The 23,197-nt window shown below is 53.1% G+C and overlaps 8 protein-coding genes across 8 annotated transcripts; 4 read left to right on the top strand and 4 right to left on the bottom strand.

The window, feature by feature from the left end:
• Nucleotides 1-529: 529 nt before the first annotated feature.
• Nucleotides 530-4,813, bottom strand: A1O1_04418 (uncharacterized protein; the record flags this gene model as incomplete). The annotated part of the gene is made up of 2 exons (XM_007725312.1): nt 530-1,435; nt 1,484-4,813. 2 exons carry the CDS (start codon nt 4,811-4,813, stop codon nt 530-532), a joined length of 4,236 nt encoding a protein of 1,411 aa, XP_007723502.1.
• Nucleotides 4,814-5,243: 430 nt separating this feature from the next.
• Nucleotides 5,244-5,594, top strand: A1O1_04417 (uncharacterized protein; the record flags this gene model as incomplete). Its single annotated transcript, XM_007725311.1, has 1 exon — nt 5,244-5,594. The coding sequence occupies one exon, from the start codon at nt 5,244-5,246 to the stop codon at nt 5,592-5,594; it is 351 nt and encodes a 116-aa protein (XP_007723501.1).
• A 474-nt stretch (nt 5,595-6,068) lies between these two features.
• On the bottom strand, nt 6,069-7,889 carry A1O1_04416 (uncharacterized protein; the record flags this gene model as incomplete). Its single annotated transcript, XM_007725310.1, has 1 exon — nt 6,069-7,889. The coding sequence occupies one exon, from the start codon at nt 7,887-7,889 to the stop codon at nt 6,069-6,071; it is 1,821 nt and encodes a 606-aa protein (XP_007723500.1).
• Nucleotides 7,890-10,872: 2,983 nt separating this feature from the next.
• On the bottom strand, nt 10,873-11,913 carry A1O1_04415 (uncharacterized protein; the record flags this gene model as incomplete). The annotated part of the gene is made up of 2 exons (XM_007725309.1): nt 10,873-11,763; nt 11,842-11,913. The coding sequence occupies 2 exons, from the start codon at nt 11,911-11,913 to the stop codon at nt 10,873-10,875; spliced, it is 963 nt and encodes a 320-aa protein (XP_007723499.1).
• Nucleotides 11,914-13,335: 1,422 nt separating this feature from the next.
• Nucleotides 13,336-14,934, top strand: A1O1_04414 (uncharacterized protein; the record flags this gene model as incomplete). The annotated part of the gene is made up of 1 exon (XM_007725308.1): nt 13,336-14,934. The coding sequence occupies one exon, from the start codon at nt 13,336-13,338 to the stop codon at nt 14,932-14,934; it is 1,599 nt and encodes a 532-aa protein (XP_007723498.1).
• Nucleotides 14,935-15,703: 769 nt separating this feature from the next.
• A1O1_04413 (uncharacterized protein) lies at nt 15,704-16,795 on the top strand (the record flags this gene model as incomplete). Its single annotated transcript, XM_007725307.1, has 1 exon — nt 15,704-16,795. The coding sequence occupies one exon, from the start codon at nt 15,704-15,706 to the stop codon at nt 16,793-16,795; it is 1,092 nt and encodes a 363-aa protein (XP_007723497.1).
• A 1,312-nt stretch (nt 16,796-18,107) lies between these two features.
• On the top strand, nt 18,108-21,371 carry A1O1_04412 (NAD-specific glutamate dehydrogenase; the record flags this gene model as incomplete). Its single annotated transcript, XM_007725306.1, has 2 exons — nt 18,108-18,333; nt 18,388-21,371. The coding sequence occupies 2 exons, from the start codon at nt 18,108-18,110 to the stop codon at nt 21,369-21,371; spliced, it is 3,210 nt and encodes a 1,069-aa protein (XP_007723496.1).
• A 352-nt stretch (nt 21,372-21,723) lies between these two features.
• A1O1_04411 (uncharacterized protein) lies at nt 21,724-23,101 on the bottom strand (the record flags this gene model as incomplete). The annotated part of the gene is made up of 2 exons (XM_007725305.1): nt 21,724-23,005; nt 23,076-23,101. The coding sequence occupies 2 exons, from the start codon at nt 23,099-23,101 to the stop codon at nt 21,724-21,726; spliced, it is 1,308 nt and encodes a 435-aa protein (XP_007723495.1).
• Between the last annotated feature and the right edge of the window lie 96 nt (nt 23,102-23,197).

The raw sequence follows: 23,197 nt of genomic DNA, 5'->3' as shown, positions 1-23,197 counted from the left end.
TGACGACGATGTTTGACGATCCAAGTAGCACTATCGCTGTATAGACCAGAGCATTCTACCCCACACTTTCGACATTGGGGGCTCACATCGGTGATACGTAGGTACCAGGTAGATACGTACCCCTTAGTCAGCTGAGAGCCTCGTCACGTGCATCTCGCGCAAGGCTGTGCAGCAAGGCTCTGTGTTGCTCAATTTGATATACGAAGAATAAAATACCTTGTATGCTAGTACAGGTAGCAAATGGATTAATCTCACTGTAGAATCCCATCAGGCCAACGCAACATGTACACTCTCCCAGCTCCAGATAACTCCGCTCGAATCACAACGATGCTATGAGGGTATTGAAACAAAACATCGAGATCCCATTCTGCGACCCATCGAACACAACCAAATCCTCTCGAGGCCTCCAGCGCCGTGCTGGTCAAGAGACTGGTCACTCTTCCAAACTCCCATTCATTCCGTTCCAATCCCATCTGCGCGTCGTATCGTCATCAAGTCGCCCCCGGCAACAGCGTGTGGTCTATGCATTCTATGCCCTCATGCTTGTCCGTCGCCTCAGTCCATTTTCTGCTGCATGAAGCTCTCTCGCAAACCTTTCGTCTGCATCCACGTCGCTCTCTCCTCCTGTGCTACCCCTACTCACGGGCCTGGCCCAATTTTCTCGAGACGGACTTCCCCTGGCCATGATATTTGCCATCTGATGAATGGTCCCAGACGTATTGCTAGACGATCGTCGGCTTTTGACACTCGTCACCATCGTCTGCGCACTGGCGGCGCTGGAAGCTCGACGATCCGTTCTCTGGGGCTTTGGCGTTGCTTTGCTCGGAGATCTCTTGTCTTCAGGCGTGTACCGTTCGACTTGCTTGGCTTGGCGAGAAGAGTGTCTGGAAGGGGGAAGAGGATTGCTTTGCCCGGAGTAGTCTCCATTCACTGAGGAACCAGATTTCACTAGCCCTGGAGTGGAGAAGACGATATTGCTCTTCAGCGCGGGGGAGGTCTCCTCTGCAGTCGCATGGAACGCATTCTTGTCGCCGGAGTCGGCTTCCGTCTTGATCGCCTCTGTCATTGCTTCGAGAGCAGGATCCACGGGAATCGATTCTTGGTCAATATTGCCATTCGTCTGTTGGATTATGGCTTCTGTCTGATCGACTCCCGGTCCAGTCGTGTCGCCATTGATCTCTGTGTGGTCCTGAGGCGCCGGGGTGATAGAGTCATCCTCGATCGCTTCGTTCACTATTCGGGAAGCATCCCTGTCTAGTGAGGAGGGATGAATCATGTCGTCAAGCATGTCCTCATCGATGCGCTCCTGTTTACTCTGCATGCTCCCGTCACTCAAGCGGGCAGGGCGCCGGGAACTTGTTGAGCCGCGAGGCTTGGATGGTTCTGCCGCCTTCGCTGGATCAATGCGACCGTTCTCATCGTGCACACATCGACGCTGAATATCATCAGTTGGTAGCCACTTCAGATTGAAATGGGATCTTACCTTGCTCTTTCGGCATTCTTCGCATGCCTTAGTGCGGCTCTTTTTGGAGGATGACTGTGGATCGGCATTTGCGGAGGCCAGTTGTGCAGCTTCCGTATAGCTCCCCACAGGTTCTGATAATCGCCTTCCTGGGGACGATAAGTGCTCGCCATGCGGTCCAGCCTGCGGAGCTGTCGAACTTGCGGGGATATCAGCGTTGGAAAAGCTTCGCGGTCTGATTTCTGGTGCAGCCCGAGTAGGTGTTTCGCTGCCTGATTTATGTCGACATTTTATTCGTCGTTTTCGGCAGGGCTCACAAGCTACCCTCAAACCACTCCCCTTGGCACCAGAACTGGCCTTGGGGGTTGGTTTCGCTGGAGGGACAACGCTCATTTCTGTCTCGGGAGCCTGAACCTGAGCCTGGACCTGTGCGGCTTTTCGCGTTGAACTGCGTTCTCCCGGCAGACGGAAGACCTCGGTTTTCTTGACCTTCTCTGTCTTCTCTAGCTCTAAAGCGCCATCAGAGTGCACCCAGTCAGGTGCCGGAACATTTCCGGTCTTCCAGGCACACCAAATCGCGAAGACTTTGATCAGCGTGAGTGGATCACCGTGTCCTTTCGGTATCGATGCTTTGACTGCGTCGACCTGCTTCTTGGTGATGTCTGCTACTGGCAGCCCAGCATCGATCCTGGCCGTCCGATACAGGTAGTCTCTGAGCGAAGGCCACCCAATCACCTCAGATCTTGGATAGTACCTAGCATTGAAAGCCGGATCTCCTGGCTCTGCTGTATTCGCCAGGTCGTCAACTTCATGCCAAACAGGATTGGCACGCAAAAATATATAGCCGGCATCGTCGCGGAAATCGGTCAGTACTTCGTCGGGGAGTGGATCGTCCTCCAAATATTGAATCAGTGTATACCACATAACCTTTTGGAAGTACGGATATCGGAACTTCGGGGCCACTTTAGTCACTTTCTCGACATTGGCGACCTTGAGCTGCAATTCATAATCAAGACGAGTAAGAAAGTTGCCTCCAATGACCAAAGTGTCCTCTGGTGTCCAAACAGAATGGATCCAGCCAGCAGGAATGAAGGCTGTATCTCCTTCATGGAGGTCGACTCGTGTACAATTGCCGCCGCATAGGTCTCCAAGCCATGTTTCGTTCTGGGTATCAGAATTGCACCATTCTTCGTATTTCTTCAGGTATTTATCCTCGGGCGGAATGAAGAAGAATGTCTTGGTTCCCTTGAGTATATGGTAGTAGACAGACGAGCCGCCGAAATCGATGTGGAAGTCGGTGTAGCTGTCGGCTACTGACATGAGACAATAGAACTGCACTGGTCGCTTCTTTGTGCGCGTTTCCGTGTCCCCATGCCAGACCTGATCCTCAAGATCAAGGTCTCGAACCACTTTAGGCCGTCGAATGAGTTTCCCGAGAGGACTCTGGGAGACTTCCAGGCTGATAACATTTAGTATTGGTTTTTCGCCCGTGGAATCAAAGTAATCGGCCCATTGCTGCAGAGTAAACTGGCCCTTTGTCTCTTGTGACTTTACGTCGATAACAGGGACTGGTTCGTCTAGTCCGTAAAGTTCTGCAACTTTCCGCACGGTCAAGTCTCTCGGTATCACCATATCCAATGCGTCTTGGTCACAATCGATGACCTCTTCTTCGCGCACGTTGTCTGAGACAGGATCTCCCGGACCCGCAGGTGCTCCTGTACTGGCGATGAGAGTCGAAGTTGTGTTGTCGTCCTCTACTGCAGAAGAATTGGCGTTGTCCATCGACGGCTTTACGCCAAACCGAGGATTCCAGCATGCCGGAACCACAAAAGGTCGCTTCATGCCGTTACAGCTTTCCATGAACTCCTTTGTCAGCAGCTCCGGCCGCACTCGAGCAAAGTCATCTGGTAGGAGAGCAATTTTTCCTTCCTTGATTGGCTGGATGTAGTGATGGGTTGATGTCTCCACGGAAGACTTGACCACGCCTTGATGAAGACCTGCGTAGTCTATTGCAGTCCGCGGACGCGATGACTTCCGCACATATGTTGTTTTGCCATGGACCGGTTCACAGTCCTTGCACAGATATTTATCGACGCTCCTTGCCTCGGCCTTGCTTTTAAATCCCACACACTCTGCATGGAACCAACGATCACACGCATCGCAGCTTATCCAGAACATGACCGAGTTCTCCTCGTCTGTAGTATCTAGCTGAAGACGCTGGCATGCCGCGCACACTTCCGCCTGGACTTCAGGCTTAACCCTGCGCTGTCTCTTTGACGGGGCAGCCGGCGCAGGTTTGGCTTGGGCTTGCTGCCCATGTTCTGGCTCACGAGACTCCGTCGCTGTTGAGCCCTCGGCCGCGGTATAGAGGGGTCTGGCAGGCAAAGGTCCGCGTGGTTGCGAAGATGGACCAGACGAGGAGATTCTCGCCGCGTCAGTGACGGATCGGACTCCTTGCTCCAGGGAGACATCAGAGCCGCGTTTCTCCAAAGTTTCGTGCTGTGATTTTCGATGCAGAGGTGGTGCAGGCCGTTCCTTGACGGACCACCCTTCTGAACGCCGCCGCTCTGTGTTGGAGAAGTGGGACGATTGATCGAGTATGGCAGAAGACAGTTGTGGTGTTCCATTCTTGAAGTTGACCTCATTCTTGAGTTCCAACAGCAGCAGAGCGTCTTCAAATGTTATATCTGCGGCGCTATCGTAGCCGCTGGTCTTCGGTCTATCTGCGCGGGGAGACCACTCGAGATTGGGCAGGCGCTCCGACTTGATCCTTTTCGACGGCGGCCCATCGGTGGCATCTTCTTGATCATAACGATGGATGTAGGACGTGGAAGGCCGAGTCGTGGAATATAGGTTCGCCCTTGAGAATGAAGGTGAACTGGCATTGACCGAAGCAGGGCTGGTAGCAATGGCAGCACTCGCCAGATCGTCAATGGTCGATCCAGATCGCGTATGGGTTTTCACTCGAGATTTGCGAGCATCCTGAGGGAACTTAGAGTTCCTTGAGGAGCGGTTTCCCGAGTCTTGCAAAGGTCTGTTTTGCGCAGCCGCGCCACCCACTATCCGAGCTCCAACATGGGCGGAGCCATCTTGATCGTAGTAAATATGGTCGGGCTGCACCGTTACGCCTGCTTCTTCTGATATTTCAACGTCGGAGAGACCCAGGCCTTGTAAGGAGTCCCCGTTTATATGGGACGTTTGAGAGGAGATCAGAGGTTCGACCGGGGCGGAGGTCTCGAGGGTCGGTTCGGGGGACAGCCGCTCAATGAAGTCGCCTGCAGGTTGGATCGGACTGACAGCTCGAGGTCTTAACAAGTCTTCGGAGCGACGCCATCGAGTAGAGGTAGGCATGATCGCAGTCGTCGACGGTCACTAGGTGAACTCGCCGTCGGTTGCGGAGGTGGGGGGTATAGGCGAGCGGTTGTAGCTTGGTATGACTGCAGTGAGCGAGGTCGGCTACATTTGTGAGAAGGCCCGTATGACCTCCGTCGGGAGGCCAGGTACAACGACGAGAGATATTACTGCGTGGAAGCGATGCGCGAGAGGTGGTGGTTGTTGTTGAACCCAGACTCGGAGTTGACTTGAAGACGGAAGTGGAATTATTGTAACTGCACTAGTCGTCCTGCGGCAGATTAATCAAATACAAACCACCCAGACTGCCATCCACGCCGCAATCTGAAGCATTTACCAACCGAGAGCTCGTCGACCTTGGTCATACTCAATTGTATATTGCATATTCTCAGGTCCGAGGCCTCGATACCGACGAAATTGATACCCTCGAATGTCCCGCAACAGCAGACTCGCCCCGGAGGCCAACCGGATCCTCTTCGTCAAAAACTTGGCCTACAATATCGACTCGCCGGCCCTGTTTGACCTCTTCGGCAAGTTCGGTCCTGTTCGACAGATCCGAGTGGGGACGACGAACAATACAAAGGGAACGGCATACGTCGTCTACGAAGATGTCCTAGACGCAAAGCAAGCATGCGACAAGCTGAATGGCTTCAACTTCATGAACCGTTATCTTGTTGTACTATACCACCAACCGGAAAAGATGAAGACAGAGGTCAAGGAAGACATTGCCGCTCGACAAGAAAACCTCGAGAGGATCAAGAAAGAGCATGGAATTGAATGAGCTGTGTTCACGCCCAAAATACCCAACTTGCTATACGGTAGCGCAGCCATGGATCGGCATGAAAACTTGACAAGCCACCACATGTGATGGCGGAGACGATTAGATTCGTCAAAACGGTTCAGAATGGGTTGGAAGACACATCATCAACGATATTGACAATGGACGACCGGTTGGCGACCTAGGCTTCAGCGCAAACACAGCTGGACCACAACTTCCAGCGCGTAGGGGAAATGGCGCGGATACCACAAGTCGACAGGGAAATGCCAATGCGAAAACCCCGCTGCGAACTTACTCTCACCAGCTTCTCGAGTCATGTTTGGGGAGGATGGGGTGTGATGGAGGAGTACTGGCAAGAAGGTCGTTACACTGCAAGAAAGGGCAGCCGAGGGTCACTGTGCATCAAGATCAAATCGTCTGTTAGTAGGAGAAAACTCGCATGCATAACGTCTGATTTCCCGAGTTCTTCTGTAGGGCTCAAGAATCCAGCTTTTTGTAAATCTTCCATCCTTCACGCTGGAGTCGGTACTCCTTCTCCATGTTCTCATCGTCCATTTTCTGCAAATGGTTTGCTACCCAGTCCTGGACCTTGGCTTCACTTGTGCCTACGATTCGAGCCGCCAAAATAGCGGCGTTTGTACTGTTGCCGATGCCCACCGTGGCCACCGGAATTCCTCTGGGCATCTGTACAATGCTGAGCAAGCTGTCCAGTCCGTCCAGGCTGCTCGCCTTGACAGGAACACCGATCACAGGAACCGGGGTTTCAGAGGCCATCATGCCAGGAAGATGTGCCGCACCTCCGGCTGCTGCAATGATAGCTTTGAGACCGCGAGCCGCGGCTGCTTTGCCAAAGTCGAGCATATACTGCGGAGTGCGATGCGCGGAGGTGATATGAACCTCGTATGGGATGTCCATGGTGTCGAGGATGGTGAGACCGGGGCGCAGCGTTGCCAAGTCGGTGTCTGAGCCCATGACAACAGCAACGACTGGCCGACGGGTAGGCGGAGGATTGGTCTTTTGCAAGTCGGCAGCAGTGGCAGCGATGGAGGCAGCAGAGGCGGGCGACGAATCGGTGCGGTGAGCCCGGACCGCGTCAACCATCTGGATTAGAGGGTGGATTTTGGCCTCGCATTCGGACATGCTTGAACCAAGGATTGTGATGTGACCCATCTTGCGGCCAGGGCGGCCATCGCCTTTGCCGTACAGATGGATCTTCGCGCCTGGGATCTCTAGTGCAGCTTTAGCAACCAGGAGGTGGGAGTCGGGTTGCGGGCCGCCGAGAATGTTCAACATGACCGCCGCCGACACGGCTAGGTCAGTCGACCCTGGACGGATCGTGGATGCCAGGTCCGGGAGGATTGCTCGGATTTGGGCCTCATATTGTGACATATGGCACGCTTCGATTGTGTAGTGACCTGAGTTGTGCGGCCGTGGTGCAACCTCGTTGACCACGAGGGTGTCATCCTGCAGAAGAAATAACTCGACACCGAATACTCCGGTCCCGGCAAAAGTGGCCACGGCGCGTCGGGCAAGGTCTTGAGCAGCGCGGACAACATTCTTTGACACGCCTCGAGGAGGCACATAGACAAGTTTGCATATGCTATCCTCGTGAATGGTTTCAACCGTGGGGTAACCCAAAGTGATTGACTCCCAAGAGTCGATGGAATCTTCTTGAGCCGTCTTCACCACCATCACTGCCAGTTCCATTTTGAAGTGTGCCCATTTTTCGGCATATAGAGGGCGGTTCGCCAACGCTTTCAAGGCTGGCTCGATGTCGGACACCGACTTCACCGGAAAGTTGCCCCTCCCATCGTACGCCTCGGTCCTAGACTTCAGCATCAGGGGATATCCGAGTTGGTCGGCAATGTCCTTCAAGCCTTGTGGGTGTGATGTCCCAACAGCAATGGACTTGGCTGTGGAAATGCCGAACTTTGCAAAGTGTTGTTTCTGGGTGAACTTGTCTTGAATGGTTCGTACAGTCTTCCAGCTGGGTTGGATTCTCGACCATTTCGTTCCGTCAAGGAAGGGCTTCTCCTCCTCGAGCTCTTCGAGCACTTTGGTGTCAACATGCTCAATCTCGTATGTGAGAACGTCGCATCTCGACGCGAGCTCTTTGACGTCCGAGGCCGTTGCGAATGAGCCCGTGACATGCTTGTCAGATGCTACGAGGTTGATCTGCTTTGCTGGGGCATTCTCTCCGTCAAGCACCGCCACTTTGATGTTCAGTCTGTTGGCAGCTTCTACCAGCATACGGCCAAGCTGGCCGCCGCCCAGGACGCCGACGACATGATTATCCATCGCGCTGTTGTTGGCGAGGTATCGGACGACACTCTTTCTTGATCTTTATGTTCGACAAGATTAAGTTTCTCTGGAGGAGAACTTTTGTGCCACCGAAGATAAGGACAGACTAAAAGAGGACTAGATTGATGGGGAGGATGGACTCAACGTGGGAATTTTTGGCGATATAGTAGTTCAGACGCTTGATCAATATAGGCCCCTTCGATTACTTGAAGACGTCTACAATGCCATCTACATATAACGTCACTCTTTTCAAAACGGTATATTCATATCCAATGTACTACCTGAGATGGGTGGAAGAGATTTATATCGCGTCTGACCAGAGTTTATTCGCTGCTCATGAAGCAAAGTGTCTCTATGGTCGAGATAATACGTACGTCTGACAGTGGATGATTTGTGCCCAGGGCATGATACGTCGGAGTACAAGGCGTTCGCCGCAGCGACAACCGCACCTCTAAAAGATAGCTGCGACAGGAGACTATGCGGAATATAACATAAACAGTATACATAGCTATCTTATGTATATGCCCTTGAGCTCGTATCCAGCCTGCCCTGACTTCTGTGTCATCTGCTAAGTGGGAGAGAGCTACTCCACAGATGTGAAAAGGCGTGGTAAGGGAAGGGCTGTTCGTAGCTGTCGTCGTAGGTATTAATCCTCTCCTCGACGGCGACGGCTCATCCTAACATCACACCTACAGGCATCCGCAACGCAATATACATACCAATCTGACAAACGTTTGGCACACACGGCGTAGGAATGGGGCGCTCGGAATGGCTTCGCCGTCAACGTCATACCCTGTAAAGGGTGGCGATAGCAGGATGGATGCCGACCTGGACTATCGTCCTCAAGGGCTCTTGTCCGAAGTCGGGCCCAACATCGTAACCACATCCTTGCAATTCTTGACTTTCAACTTCCTGGGGCGGTCATCCGGGGAATTTGAAAGGTGGTACAAAAACATGGAGAAAGCATGTCAACCTGGCATTATGATGGCCGAGTTAGTCGTACACGGAAGGCGGCGGCGGTGGTGAGGGTGACACGAGGCCGAGGACAAGGGGCTCGCCTCGACACCGGGTGCCAGTATTGGCGCACGTTTCCCCGTCGATTGCACTTTCAGGCATGCCATGTAAACTGTCTTGTCCAGCTGTTGTCGTCGATTTGGACATTATCAGGCATCAATCAATATCCTCTTCTTCCGACGTCCTGACTTCGTGTACAGGGACACGCAGTCGGATCTGAATGGCTGCACCTGGTTCCCCAGCCTGTCCGGTGCAGTTTCCCCGCGGACGCCGCAAGGGCCGTCGGGCGGGCTGCCCCATTCTTTAGCCTCCAGCCGCGTTCCCGCAAAAGACGGCGGCCTCGCTTGCCGGTGAATACCTAGCAAGAGGGCGGGGGTCAAGGACATCCCTTGGACATCCCTTGAAACGTAGGTAGGTAGGTAGGTAGGTAGGGATCAAATTCGGAAGGTTTCGGTTGTTGCTTCTGGCGCTGGATCTTTGGGCGCGGCGCGGGATGTATCAGTTTTGGGCCGCTGGGGGGCTCCTAGCTCTATAGCATGCTGACCACTCTTGCTCTGCCTGCTAGCTTGCAACTTTTGGCCTGAAAGCTTCAACAAACTGAGATAGGTCGGCAACCGCGGATGGATGGATCGGAGTGGATGCAAAGACACGAGGCCCACGATGGGGCTTCTGGCTAAATACGGGGGGCCTAGGTAGGGAGCGTCCTTGAATCGGACCTGCTGGCCTCGGTTAGAATGCACGTCAAGATGCGATTGATCATGGACTGCCCAGTAGAAGGGTATCAAAAAGGGCAATCAATCACCTCAAGGATTCGATCGATGCATTCCACTAGAGGCTATGTCTCAGGCCGGTCAGACCAAGGGAGAGAGAGACGAGAACGAAACAGAATGGGAAAGGCTCAAGTCAGGCCGCGGAAACAGAAATGAAGGGTTGCAAATGGCTGCGACGCAAGCGGCGTTTGGCCAGGGCCAGAATAGAATTTTGATCGCTCCTCCTGGGGGCTCCGGGGAAGAGAGGCTTCCGCCAAAGGATCCCCTGCAACACTGATACCGACACGCTACTACATACTACCCTTGGGTACGGTAGGTAGGTATGCATCATGATCTTAGGTGCCTGATGCTGTTGTTGAGTGCGGCCGTCGCTCAATGGCCAGCCGGGTTCGTTTGAAATGCAACAATCCCACGTCGCCTTGACCGCCAGATTTCCCAGACGATATTTCCCGGAGCTGTGAAGGGTTATTTGACTCCAGTCTCCTTGTTCCCAACCAGTTTCCATTTCTCTTTCTCATCTCATCTGACACGGTGGAAATTTGGAAAGATAGTCCCCAGTTTTCCTGACGATCAGCCTCCCGTCTCCAGCATCACCAGTCGGTGCCTTCAGCAGCGTCCTTATCGTCTCGGACAACTGCAGCAAGCCGGCGATCATCCTCGCTCACCGCAAGGACAAGAACACCACGCCACAGATGTGAGTTGACTGTTATCCCCGCTGTCGGTGTCGATGGCATGGTACTGACCCAAGTCTTCCAGATCATAACCGAGTTACCTCTGTCACCCAGTGTGCCCAACTCGACTCCTCATTCTCCGGGAAGCATGCAGCGTTCATCATATCGCTCTACTGTCCTCGCCTCAGAGACTTCCACGCGAGACATGTACAAAGCCGTTGAGACTCAACCGCGCCCAAAATACGTCTCCTATTCTGATAGCAGACAACATCCTGAGCATCAGCCTCCTCCGCCCCCTCCATCCCCAGTACACTGGAACCGTCATAAGCAGGACCGTTGAGCTGCGCGCAATCCAACCATTCTTTTGCCGCCCTGGCAGAAACTTGTATTGCAGAATGCTGTGATCTATGGGTTCACTTCTCCAGTGTCCTTTTGCTGCCGGTTTCTCGGGGCTAATGGATTCTTTACCTGCGGAGTACGGTGACCAGTCTTGGGAGTTTTCGGTGAGCTTTGGAGTATGACATGTCAGCCATCCTCTTCCTGCAGGCCGCGGGACATTCCTTCTAGCTCTGTGTCTTGGTTTTCAGATCGAGAATAGACTTCCTGAAGCCTTGCTAGGGCTTCTGCGTCTCCTTTGATCACCCTGCGATTCAACTCTTCAATCTCGGAATGTATCGTTTGCGGCAGACTTAGGCTGTTGTTTGACGCAATCGCCTCATCCACATACGTCCTCACAATGTCTGTTTCTCCACGCTGTCTCTTAAGGTCCATGAGCTTCTCCAGAAATGTTGCTTGTTTCTTGATACGAGCATTATTTTTCGGATTGCTATGGATAAGCCTCCCGAGACTCCGGCCACTTGGCTCGTCTTCCTGGACAGTCGGCTGTCCTTCGGCGTAATCATCTTCTCCGTGGGGATCCTGTTTTGGCCTTGCCTTCTGGGACACAGAAGCCCGATCACCGACGAGTTTGATCCTCGACATGCCCAACAGATCATAGTCATCTGTCGATTGCATTGTGGCAGCAGCATTAGCCGTCCCCGGCTTTGTGAAAAACATGTTGGTGCCGATCATGTCCGTCCATGTACAACTGTAGACTTGGCCCAGGTAGGAGATTATCGGGTTGCTGCTGCTGAGATCGAGGATCTGTACGTGTGTAGAAAATGGTGATACTCCGTCTTCACCTTCATGATCCTCGACGTCGGCGAATGGGGTGGATGGCCGATCTTGCAAGTCGCGACCTTCGTCCTCGACGGGTTCTGCCATGTTTGGAGTCGGGGCATCTCGGTCGGGCGTCCCACGTTGGGGATCAGATCTGTCGAGAGGCCTTTTGGCAGGCACCGCTGGTTTTGGGGCTCCGGGCACATTTGATTTGGTGGGCGGGTTCAACGAAGAAAGATCCAGGTCCACGAGAAAAGTCTGTCATAGAAGAAGAGTGTAAGGAATGAGTGAATCTACAACTTCCAAAGAGTCGCCTAAGCTGTGCGCAATTCCTACCTCTGTCTCAGTATCTTCATACTCGTACTCGTACTCATCTTCGTCCTCATAGGTATAGCTCGGCTGATCCATGGCCACGGGTCCCATGTTCAACTGTGCTTGAATCGCAACATAAGAGTTATATATCACACGGCGAGAAGACACTGAAATATCGAGGTCACGTGACCATGTGGTATCTTTCAAATCTTCAAAGGTTTCCAAAAGGCCTTCAATGAAAAGGCCAGTGCTCTCTTAGCATGGAGCTTCGACTTGAGGATGCGCAGGCCAGTCAACACAACACAATGTGCTCTCATGCGTGCCCTTGTGCGGATGTCGATGGTGAAACACTCTTCAAGTGACAGAGGTCAGGTTGGCGGCAATACACGATATGTGAGGGAGCGTTGGCGCAGGCGGATAGCGGATTGGATGCAGGGTTGGAAAGTCAACCGTCAAGAGTCGAGTCGAGGCCACTCTGTGACCGGCATGTCAACTTTCAGATTCAGGTTTGTCAACTGCAAATAACAGGCACGGTCCAGCCTAGCGCTCGGGATTCCTCCTTCAAGTTCAGGACCCCCACCTTTCCCTTCATCTTCACCGTCATCACTATCTATTTCCAAGGGTCAGCCGCAGGAGACGACACTTATCATCGTTGATTACCTTAAGTACTACTCGTTACTTACCACCGAGGTCTGGTCGAGGAATCGCTCTTCAGGTTACCAACCCAACTTCCGCTCTCATTTCCACGACCTGCCCCGGTGGTACTATCGTTATTGGCCTCCTATACCGCTTCATCAAGATAAGAGTGATACCTGGGGAAGACTAAGCACCCGAGATTGGTCGCAGGTCGGCCCGCTCGACCAATAGTCATACCTAATCCATCAGTACGTCTAGCCAAAACCCTCCGCATTTGGAACGGATGCTGGCGGAAAGCCTGCATTGTCATCCATCCCATCAGACAGTGCGCGGTGCAGAGGCAACAGCGGACGCCAGCTCTTCAGGGCGGAGACTTATCCTCCATGCCATAATATGCCTCGCTGCTCTCCCCGCCATATGAGACAATTTGCACAATGGAGGAGCTTTGCAGCCCTTCTGAGCCGCGCTTCCGCCGTCGCCGCGACATCCGACAGGTGCATGATGGCCGCCACCAAATCAGATGCATCTCCTTTCTCTGTCCCTTATTGCTTTCGTGATTCATTGGGCTAATCTATTCGGCCTCTCGCTCTTACAGTGTCCTTACACTTTCGTCATGGCGCCTTACGGACGCTTACTCAATCGTTATATATCCTTTCGGCGGAATCATTTGTCCTATTACCGACCTCATCCTCGTACTCCTCCTCCACGACTTTGACTGGTCCGACGGACTGCCTTTCTCTCGCTACACTCCAAGCGCCATTTGTGACCGCTCACTCCGAACCCAGCCCTGTTGTGGTTCTCGTTGACTCGAGCACCGCAGGGTACGAGCAAGATATCACTCCTTATGAACCGGTAACCTCCACGTCCCTGGAGGGAGAGCACATGGGGGTCACCAAAACGAAAGCCACCATAGGTGTGCTGTCTACGATCATCTCTTATATGTGTCTGAACAGTGTCTTCAGAGCAGCAAAACCAGACGCCTTCATCTGGCAGGATGAGGATAGGGAAGAGGCAAGCTGGATGGCCACATCGAAATCTTGGCTGGACCGGAAAGCCTGCCGCTGGATAGGTGTCTGTGGTGGTGCACATATACACTTGATCTCCGAATTGGACAGGTTCGGCCAACGGCCCCTGGTAAAGAGCGAAAATCAGCCCGTAGACAAAGCTCTAGACTGGGACTGGCAGCGGGCGTGGACTGAGGGCAAGGACAGGCCAGAAGACTGGACGGACGATGAACGTGTCTTGAGAGAAGTCCCCGATTACGTCTTGGAGTATGCACCACTGGTTCATCTCTATTCTGGGGAACAGTTCTGGCCGTGCGATATCGCCGAACACCTGTACCACATCACCCCGACCCTAAACTACACACCACTTCAATCCATCCAAGAACGTGTCACCCTACAAAATCTGGACAAATTGAACGACTGGGACAATGGGGAATGGGTGTTCCTTACCAGCGATGACGATGTCGAAGAGAGGCCTGACTGGTTGGAGGGCGAGAAGAATATCCCTTCCATGACCTCCGATGCTGATGATGATACGACCCATGATAACGAAGACTGGGTCCACACGCCCGGGCGGACGTATCTCCAGACACTCAAGGATGCGATGGCTGACCTGAAAGACTGGTTTGCGCCAGACATTGAAGGGTTTGAGACTCGGGAAGATTTTCAGCTTTCACGGTATGGCCGAAAGGCCAAGGCCAAAGCTGTCCATCGGGTGCATCCGGAATTGCGACGCTCAATGGTCCAAGATACTCCGCCGCACCATCGGCGAGGCGGCCGAAGCGATGCCCCTGCTGTCTTGATCACGGTCAACAAGGGCCACGGCATCGTGGACGCTTTCTGGTTCTTCTTCTATAGCTTCAACCTGGGTAATGTGGTGCTCAATGTCCGGTTTGGAAACCATGTCGGCGATTGGGAACACACCGCCGTCCGCTTCCATCACGGGAAACCAAAGGCCGTCTTCTTCAGTGAACACAACTTTGGTTCGGCCTACAGTTACGACGCCGTGGAGAAGCTCGGGAAGCGACCTATTGTCTATTCGGCATACGGGACCCACGCCATGTATGCTACCCCCGGCACCCATCCGTACATCTTGCCTTGGGGCATCCTTCATGATCAAACCGATCGTGGTCCACTCTGGGATCCCGCTTTGAACTCTCATGCGTACACGTATGATTTCAAGGCGGATCGTCTCCGTGCCTCTAACATCACCCCCAGTGCGCCGACCGAGTGGTTCGATTTCGCCGGCCACTGGGGCGACAAGTTTTACAAGCTGAGGGATCGCCGACAATATCGCTTTGCAGGTCAGTACCACTATGTCAATGGCCCAATCGGCCCCAAGTTCAAGAACCTTGGACGGAAGAAAATCTGTGCCGGTCCGGAATCCGCCCCGTGTGTCATCAAGAATTGGCTCTCGAGTGGTGACAAGATCGGACGTCTCCATCTCTCCAATAAGATCGGAGAGAACGAATTTTGATGAACGTATGAAAGACAGTCTGTCGTTGTGTGTGGAAGTTGCTTGTTGCTGTCTGTTTGATGGCTCGCCCCGTGATACCCTTTTGTGAGTTGGTTGCTTTGAAAGGCGCCTTGGACAGGATCTGGTCTTTTCCTACATAATTAGAACCACCATCTGGCTACATTATATACCACTGTAGGATCTCGTCTACTTGGTATATCTGTTTATAGTTGGGCTAGAATCAAGGCAGGACAGTTTTATCAGTGTAGAGCGGTGTTTTGCCTCTGTTATCCCAACCATCAAGTTGTCAGACAAACAACTCTTAACACGGCGGAGTGCCACCAAGCCATCAATATCCATCGGCGGTACGTGTTGAAATCCTCCGCAGTATACTACGTTGCAGTATTGAGCTCTGTCTGGCACATGCTCTGATTGGCACGGCCCAATGGCTCCGAATGTCTTCTCCCCCCTCTCCCTCATCATCGAATGCCGCGCTCCTGGGCCACGGGGTCAACGCTGGCATCACGCTGGCAATTGACGCCTGGTTTGCCTCATGCAGTGACATATCACTGCAGGTAACCAAACTGTACCTTATCATGCTCCCCATCACACCCGCATTCTCAGCAGGCTGATTGTCGCATTGCTGCTTCTGTCTGAGAATAACAGCAACAACAACAGCAGCGTCACTGTAACCTGCCTGCACATGCACGCTCCAGACTACCTACCTTCCACCGCCTCTCTCCATGATGCTATTGTTTCACCCTCCCAGGCATCCTCATCCTCCTCCGCCATGGCGCTCATGACCACCTCTATACTCTTCAACATAGCCACAGCACCGGCAACGGCCATCCAAACGGCGTCCGCTGCGTTTGCCTCTCCCACAGCCTTGGCAGTCACCTCGGCGACCATGTCTGACGATGAGAGTAGCGGCGAATGCAAGTTGCTTGGCCCTTTTGCGATATTGGTTCAAGGGGCGCTGGGAGTCCTAGCATTATCCTCCTTGGTATACAAGAGGTGGAGGGAGAGACCGCAGCGGCCTCTGAAGGTATGGTCCTTCGACGTGTCGAAGCAGGTGGTGGGATCGATGTTACTGCACCTGGCCAATCTCGTCATGTCGCTGTTATCCTCTGGTCAAATAGAACAGAGCCTGGCAAAGGCGGCGGCCACGACAATTGGAGCTGTGGCGACGGAGGGATATCAGCCAAACCCGTGTTCTTTCTACCTGCTGAACTTGGGCATCGACACGACCATCGGCATTCCCATCCTTATCATCATCTTGAAACTGCTCACCATCGGTGCAAGCTACACTTGCCTAGCCAATCCTCCCGAATCCATCATGTCCGGGCATTACGGCAGACCACCCAAGGCTACCTGGTGGCTCAAGCAATGCTTGGTCTACTTTCTGGGTCTTCTGGGTATGAAGACCTGTGTGTTCATCATCTTCCAACTCTGTCCGTGGCTGGAGCGTGTGGGTGATTGGGCGCTTCGCTGGACAGAAGGCAACGAGGCTGTTCAGATAGCCTTTGTCATGCTGATCTTTCCGTTGCTCATGAACGCTGTGCAGTACTATATCATCGACACATTCATCAAAGAGAAAGCCTCAGAAGACGACGACGAGCAGGACCGCGACCACGAAGCAGACGAAGAACAGCACGGTTTACTGGCAGAAGACGAAGAAGGCCATGGCGAGTCCATTGACGAGGATCGGATCTGCAAAGGTGATGTTCCAGTCACTCAGACTGAGTACAGCGCAGCGAGCGCATCTTATGATCCGGACAAAGATGGCGACGTGGACACGGAGACGAACAGGCGGCACAGCGAAACCAACAGTCTTGCCAGTCACGCGGAGGAGGAAGCGGTGGAACATCCGCCCCGGATCTGAATGTCTGGCTGGGCTTCCTCGATTTGGTTCTATTGGAGTTAAGCGTTGCAGATGAGGTCTCGATTTATGGTGTGCTCGCAGTACTGTGATACGTATATCCCGGATAGGAAGGATGATGATAGCCTACGGGGTATTTTACCCCCCCTCGTGTTGTTGGCGAAGACAACGCATTCAGACTCTCAGACTCTCAGACTCGGAGGTCTCTGGGATCATTATTTACCCTGTATTGTTAGCGCCTGTCGGTCAGTCAACATCGTCTTTCGTATTTCCGCCCGCCTTACTGCAGTCGGTGTAGTTCTGGCACAACTGGGTCGTGGAGGGCGCCTTACGTCAACAGCTAATCCACTCATCTCCAAACCTATGAATCTAACGTATCTCATAGAACGAAATGCCTGACGGAGACCAACCCCCGAAGAAGGAGAATTACAGAGAGGACCTCCGGAGGTCACTGTGTCAACTGTGCATCGTGGCAGGAAGCCTCCCAGTCTCTTGAATCGAATTTCTTCCCTGTTCATTCTTCCTGATGACGCCTTTTGACTGGCCCACAATGATGAGCATGTCTTTATCCGCCCCGATTATAACCGCGCGAGGCGGCGGCGAGGGGCTAGGCTGCTGAAATAAGGCTAGGGAGGTTTTCACTTGTATTCAAGTTCTCGAATGCCGGCCCTGATAGGATCTGCGCCCGTGCCTGGGGCTACTAGTATCGATCTAGTTGAACACGGTGCCTGAAGACACAAAGGAGACTTTGCCACGAGTGGCATCGCCATCCAATTGCGGGGGATGTTGTCACCTATGAAAAGGACGTGCCGGAAAAATGTCTCGCTCCTGCATCTGTGTGATGCAACATGTGGAAAACTTTGCGCAGGATGTTTCAATATAAAGAAGGCGGTCGAAGGGGTTGCTGCGGACACGTAGGGAATTCCATGGATCGACTTCTACCAGGAGAAATCATTTGCCAGCCGCACTCGAAGCACTCGTTTCTGCTGCAGTGAGATTGTCATTATCGTCGCCTTGTAATCCAATAGCGAGAACACTCCGACGAGATTCATCTCTTCCCAGCGAATAGATTGGATTCGAACTGAGCGAGGTGATCCCCTTACGCCGCCACATCACCGTCCTCAGGCTCTGTTCGAAACACAGATAGATCTAGCCTGGTCTTCTTGGTACAGCTGATCAGCGCTTACCTGGACCATTTGGTGTCTGTGCGGAAATCTCGACCGCCATCGAGGTGTCCTTTCGAAACTATTTATCTGTTCGCTTTGTTCCCTCCTTTACTTCGGTTGCGGGCAGTACTGTCTGCACTTCCCACAACATGGACACCTCAAATATGAACGGTGTACAGCCAATGAATCCGGCCAGGCACAAGCTCGTCGACCAGGCCATCAGAACGCCCGGAAGACAGCCTTCGCCTCAGCCAACATTGCTAGGAGTGCCTGGTGCCTCCAGCTCAAGTCAGTCGCTGCATCGAATCCTGTCAGACCACAGTTCCGGATATGTGGCCCCCAAGTTCGAGGGCAAGAAAGCCCAAATGGAAGAAGGTGAGAAGACCGGGATCCTCCCGGGTGCATGTGGCATTTACTGACGGGCTGCAGTTATGGACCTCATCGAAGAGAAAGGCTTTCTCCCCACGGAATTCATTCCTTCTGAGACCGAGTGGTTCTACAATGCCTTGGGCATTGACGACATGTACTTCTCCACCGAGACCGTCGAGGCAGTGGCCAGCAATATCCTCTCGCTATACGCGGCAAAAGTGGCTGCGTATGCCCGAGATGACAAGAAGTTGGAGATCAGGCTCGCCAAAGAGGCGGCTGACCATGCGGTCTATATCGACACCAGCAAGCCCGGAGTCAGCAACATTGATGGGCCGCGATACGAGCAGAGAATAGATGAGAAATACATCGACGGATCCACGCCCAGCAGAAGTTTCCGAGTCGAATCCTTCCGATCGACGAACGCACTACCAGAAAACCCCGACGAGTCCTTGCGATGCTATTTCATATACCAGTGTCAGTTCAAGAACACCAACCCCAGACCCGATGAGACCGATCTCGAGGTCATTGGCGAGAAGCGATTTCTGCAGAAGGCCACACAGAAGACCAAAGAAATCTACCAGGAGATCATCACCTACGCTGTCCAGAGAACCGGGCCCGTCATAGAGATGTTTGATATGGAAGGCACACGGGAGAAGCGTTTGGTCATTGCATATCGGCAAGGCTCCGCCCTGGGCGTGTTCAGTGCCCTGTCTGATCTGTACCACTATTACGGAGTGACAAGTTCGCGGAAGTATGTGGAGCAGTTCTCCAACGGCATCACAGTCATCTCACTTTACCTGAAGCCTGCCACCAACGACATCGCCCGGTCCAGATATCCTCCGATTGAGGCAGCCATTCATCAAATCATCAAGGAGGTCTCATTACTGTTCTGCATCCCTCAGAACAAGTTGCAAGGCCAATTTGCGAGCGGCAATCTGAGCTTGCAGGAGAGTATCTACGCTCACTGCGTGCATAGCTTCGTGCAACAGTTCCTCAACCGTCTCGGATCGGAATACGCGTCTTTGGTGGCAGCGCTCAAAGGAGACAGCACGACGAACGCAGAGCTGCTATCGAAAATCAAGAAGCGCCTGCGGGAGGAGACCTTCACCGCCGATTACATCCTCGAGATCATCAACAAATACCCGAATCTGATCCGTTCGCTCTATCTCTCATTTGCAAATACCCACTACGTTCAGACCCGAGGCGAGCAGGATGATTTCATCCCAACCCTCAGTTACCTCAGACTGAATGTAGAGCAGGTGCTGGACGACAAAACATTGTCTGAAATGATATCTCAGACTGTGACAAATCAGCACGACGAAATGGTCATGCAATACTTCTTGACCTTCAATCGCGCAGTTTTGAAGACCAATTTTTACACCCCAACCAAAGTTGCCCTCAGCTTCAGACTCAAGCCCAGTACGGACTTCCTGCCCGCCCATGAATACCCCCAGCCATTGTACGGCATGTTCATGGTCATCGGTTCGGAATTCCGAGGTTTCCATCTGCGCTTCCGCGATATTGCTCGGGGTGGCATTCGAATTGTCAAGTCCCGTAACAAAGAACTATACGCAATCAATGCCCGAACGCAATTCGACGAGAACTACAACCTTGCGAACACTCAACAGAGAAAGAACAAGGATATCCCGGAGGGTGGGTCCAAAGGTGTGATTCTGCTCGATTTCAACCATCAAGACAAAGGCCGTGTGGCCTTTGAAAAGTACATTGACAGCATTATGGATCTTCTCTTGCCTCCTACAAGCCCTGGAATCAAGGACCCGATCGTCGACCTTTACGGACAAGAAGAGATTTTGTTCATGGGCCCGGACGAGAACACCGCTGATCTCGTCGACTGGGCGACAGAACACGCACGCAACCGTGGCGCACCATGGTGGAAGTCGTTCTTCACGGGCAAGAGCCCTAAACTCGGCGGCATCCCGCATGACCGATACGGAATGACCACACTGTCGGTCCGCGAGTATGTGCTTGGTATCTACCGCGAACTAAACCTAGATCCAAGCAAGATCCGGAAGCTGCAGACCGGAGGTCCTGATGGAGACTTAGGGTCCAACGAAATCCTGCTGGGTAATGAGAAATACATTGCCATCGTCGATGGGTCTGGTGTTCTGGTTGATCCGGCTGGTTTGGATCGCGACGAACTCGTCCGTTTGGCCAAGCAGCGGCTGATGATCCAAGAGTACGACATCTCGAAATTGTCGCCGCAAGGTTATCGGGTGCTGGTCGAGGAGTCCAACATTACGTTGCCGACAGGCGAGAAAGTGAACAACGGCATGACGTTCCGAAATACGTTCCACCTCCGCGACGGCACGCAGTACGACCTCTTCGTCCCCTGCGGTGGTCGTCCCGAGTCCATCGACCTGTCAACCACCAGCAAATTGATCGTCAACGGCAAGTGTACGATTCCGTACATTGTTGAGGGCGCCAACCTCTTCATCACGCAGGACGCCAAGCTTCGCCTCGAAAAGGCAGGTTGTATAATATACAAAGACGCCTCGGCGAACAAGGGCGGCGTGACCTCCTCCTCGCTCGAAGTTCTCGCCAGCTTGTCCTTCGACGACCAGGGGTTCATCGAGAACATGTGCGTGGGCACCGATGGCACGATTCCCGACTTCTACGACGCTTACGTCAAGGAAGTGCAAGAGATCATCCGGCGTAACGCCCGGCTGGAGTTTGAAGCCATTTGGCGCGAACACGCCAGAACCGGCAGCCCCCGCTCCACGCTCTCCGACCAGCTCTCTCTGGCCATCACCAAGCTGGACGAGGAACTGCAGAACTACAACGATTTGTGGGACAACAAGCCCTTGCGCGTGGCTGTGTTCAAGGAAGCTCTGCCCAAGACACTCCAGAGCAAAGTCGGCCTCGACAAGATCTTGCAGCGTGTGCCGGAGAACTACCTCAAGGCCATCTTCGGCAGTTACCTGGCCAGTCGCTTCGTCTACGAGTACGGTCCGAGCCCGAGTCAGTTTGCCTTCTTTGATTTCATGAGGAAGAGGCTTGCCGGGGCCATCGCGAATGGTCAGTGATTTTGCTATAGATGGGTGCAAATTAAAAAACTGTAGGCGATGCGGAGGGTGGGTGGCAGGGGGGATGTTTCTTTCATTGAGACTGCATAGCTAGCAGGTGTATGGTCAGGTTGATCTGGGATGGCGGGATGGGAGGGCGTACAACTTATACTTTACATGGCATGAGAAGACTGCCCAAGGCTACAGGAGCACGGGGAAGTGGCGTATAGTGTGGAGGACAACTCCAATGACATGAATTTCTTAAGTCGATCATGTTGAGCGTGACAGCGAGATCATATTACCTATCTTCCAAGATCTGGAATGTGCAGACACGTAGTTGTAGACATGCACTCCCAGCCTCGTCCACATGAATTCAATGCACCGACGTCGGCGCTGTGCCTCTTTCTATTGGAGCTCGTCGAGTCGGTGCTGATGCTGATGTAGTACGCATAGCCGTTGGGGCAGGTCTCGACAGGACCTGCTCTGTGTCATGATCTGCTTTCGAACTGGTGATGGCCGTGGCCGTCGGTGCTCGTGCAGATGTCGAGGCCGTGTGAAGCTGGTGAGGATCCGTCTTTTCTGCTTTTGGGGCCACAGTATCGTCTGCTACTATTGTAGGTCGACCCGCACCAGTCTGAACATCACCAGCCTCGCTACCTCTGTCTTCGCCTTGATCCGTTTCTCCGTGGAGACCATCATCTCCTCCATCTCCATCTCCATCTCCACGTTGAGCACCCGTTCCCTCCTCCTGCTGCAGTAGTTTCTGCTTCTTCATCTTCTCCCTCTCCTTCCGCTTGACCTTCTTCTCCCGATTGCGCCGCGTCCGCTTTTCCTTCTCAGTCAGCTCCGCTGCAACAGCCTGCGCAGCCATTTCGGCGCGCTTGGCTAGTCGTTGCCGAAGAACGATTCGACGTTTCTTGGACGGTTTTGGCCTCGAAGTCGACCTCGAAGCCAGACCCGGACCCGAAACCTTTCCTGCCGTCGACTTAGTGACCGTCCCCTGACCACGTCGGTTCGGGGCTACCAATTCCACATGAATGACTCGCCATGGTAGAACGCTGCCGGGCCAGATCGTGGATTTGGACCGAGACAGCACGTGGGAAGTGGAGACCGCGACTTCGGCGTACTGGGATTTCAAGGCCTGCGCTGTGTCTGCCGGTAGAGCTGCAGTGAAATAATATGTCTCTGGGCGGTGGGGGCGGACGAAATGCGCTTTATCCAAGGACAGAAGACCGTCTTGGCCGGATAGTGGTGCTGGAGAAGGAGTCCGTGAAAGTCTGATGGTCGGTCTCGCGACATTTGAGGACTGCTGTTGCGAAGATTGAGATGGTTTCTGGGTTTGGGCAGTTACAGTTGCGGAAGTGAACAGACGGAATTGGAATTCTTGTTCTTGTTCTTGATCGTCTTCGTGGGTTTGATTGTCGTGAACTTCGGTCTTCTTTGATGTCGTTGGTACAGCTTCGGATTTCGGTGGAATAGCTGCAACGGTGGGAGAAATGAAGTCGTATTCGAAGCCGTAGTCGGGTACGGTTATAGTAGCATCTCCGTCATCATGATCTGTGTCGATATCCGCGGGCGAAGCAGATCTGGATCTGGAGTCTGCTTCAGAGCCCGTCGGGCTGTTGTCTGTATGGAAGAGGTCGGATCGTTTGATCCTTTTTGTACAAGGTCAGTAACTGTTTGACCTTTTGAACAGAGGACTGTAGATGGTCTGGACGGGCCTACCTTTTCGCATTGGGGACCTCGAACATCTTGACTTTGAGTGTCAAATGGTTGAGGATTTGGATCAGTTGAAGTGGGTAGGTAGAGATGATACCACGGTTTGGCTTTGGATGAGGAGGAATTTT

Source organism: Capronia coronata (assembly GCF_000585585.1).
Source record: "Capronia coronata CBS 617.96 chromosome Unknown acBCG-supercont1.3, whole genome shotgun sequence".
Lineage (NCBI taxonomy): Eukaryota > Fungi > Ascomycota > Eurotiomycetes > Chaetothyriales > Herpotrichiellaceae > Capronia > Capronia coronata.
The sequence above is the reverse complement of the archived record's forward strand: the minus strand, read 5'-3'. Positions and strand labels throughout refer to the sequence as shown.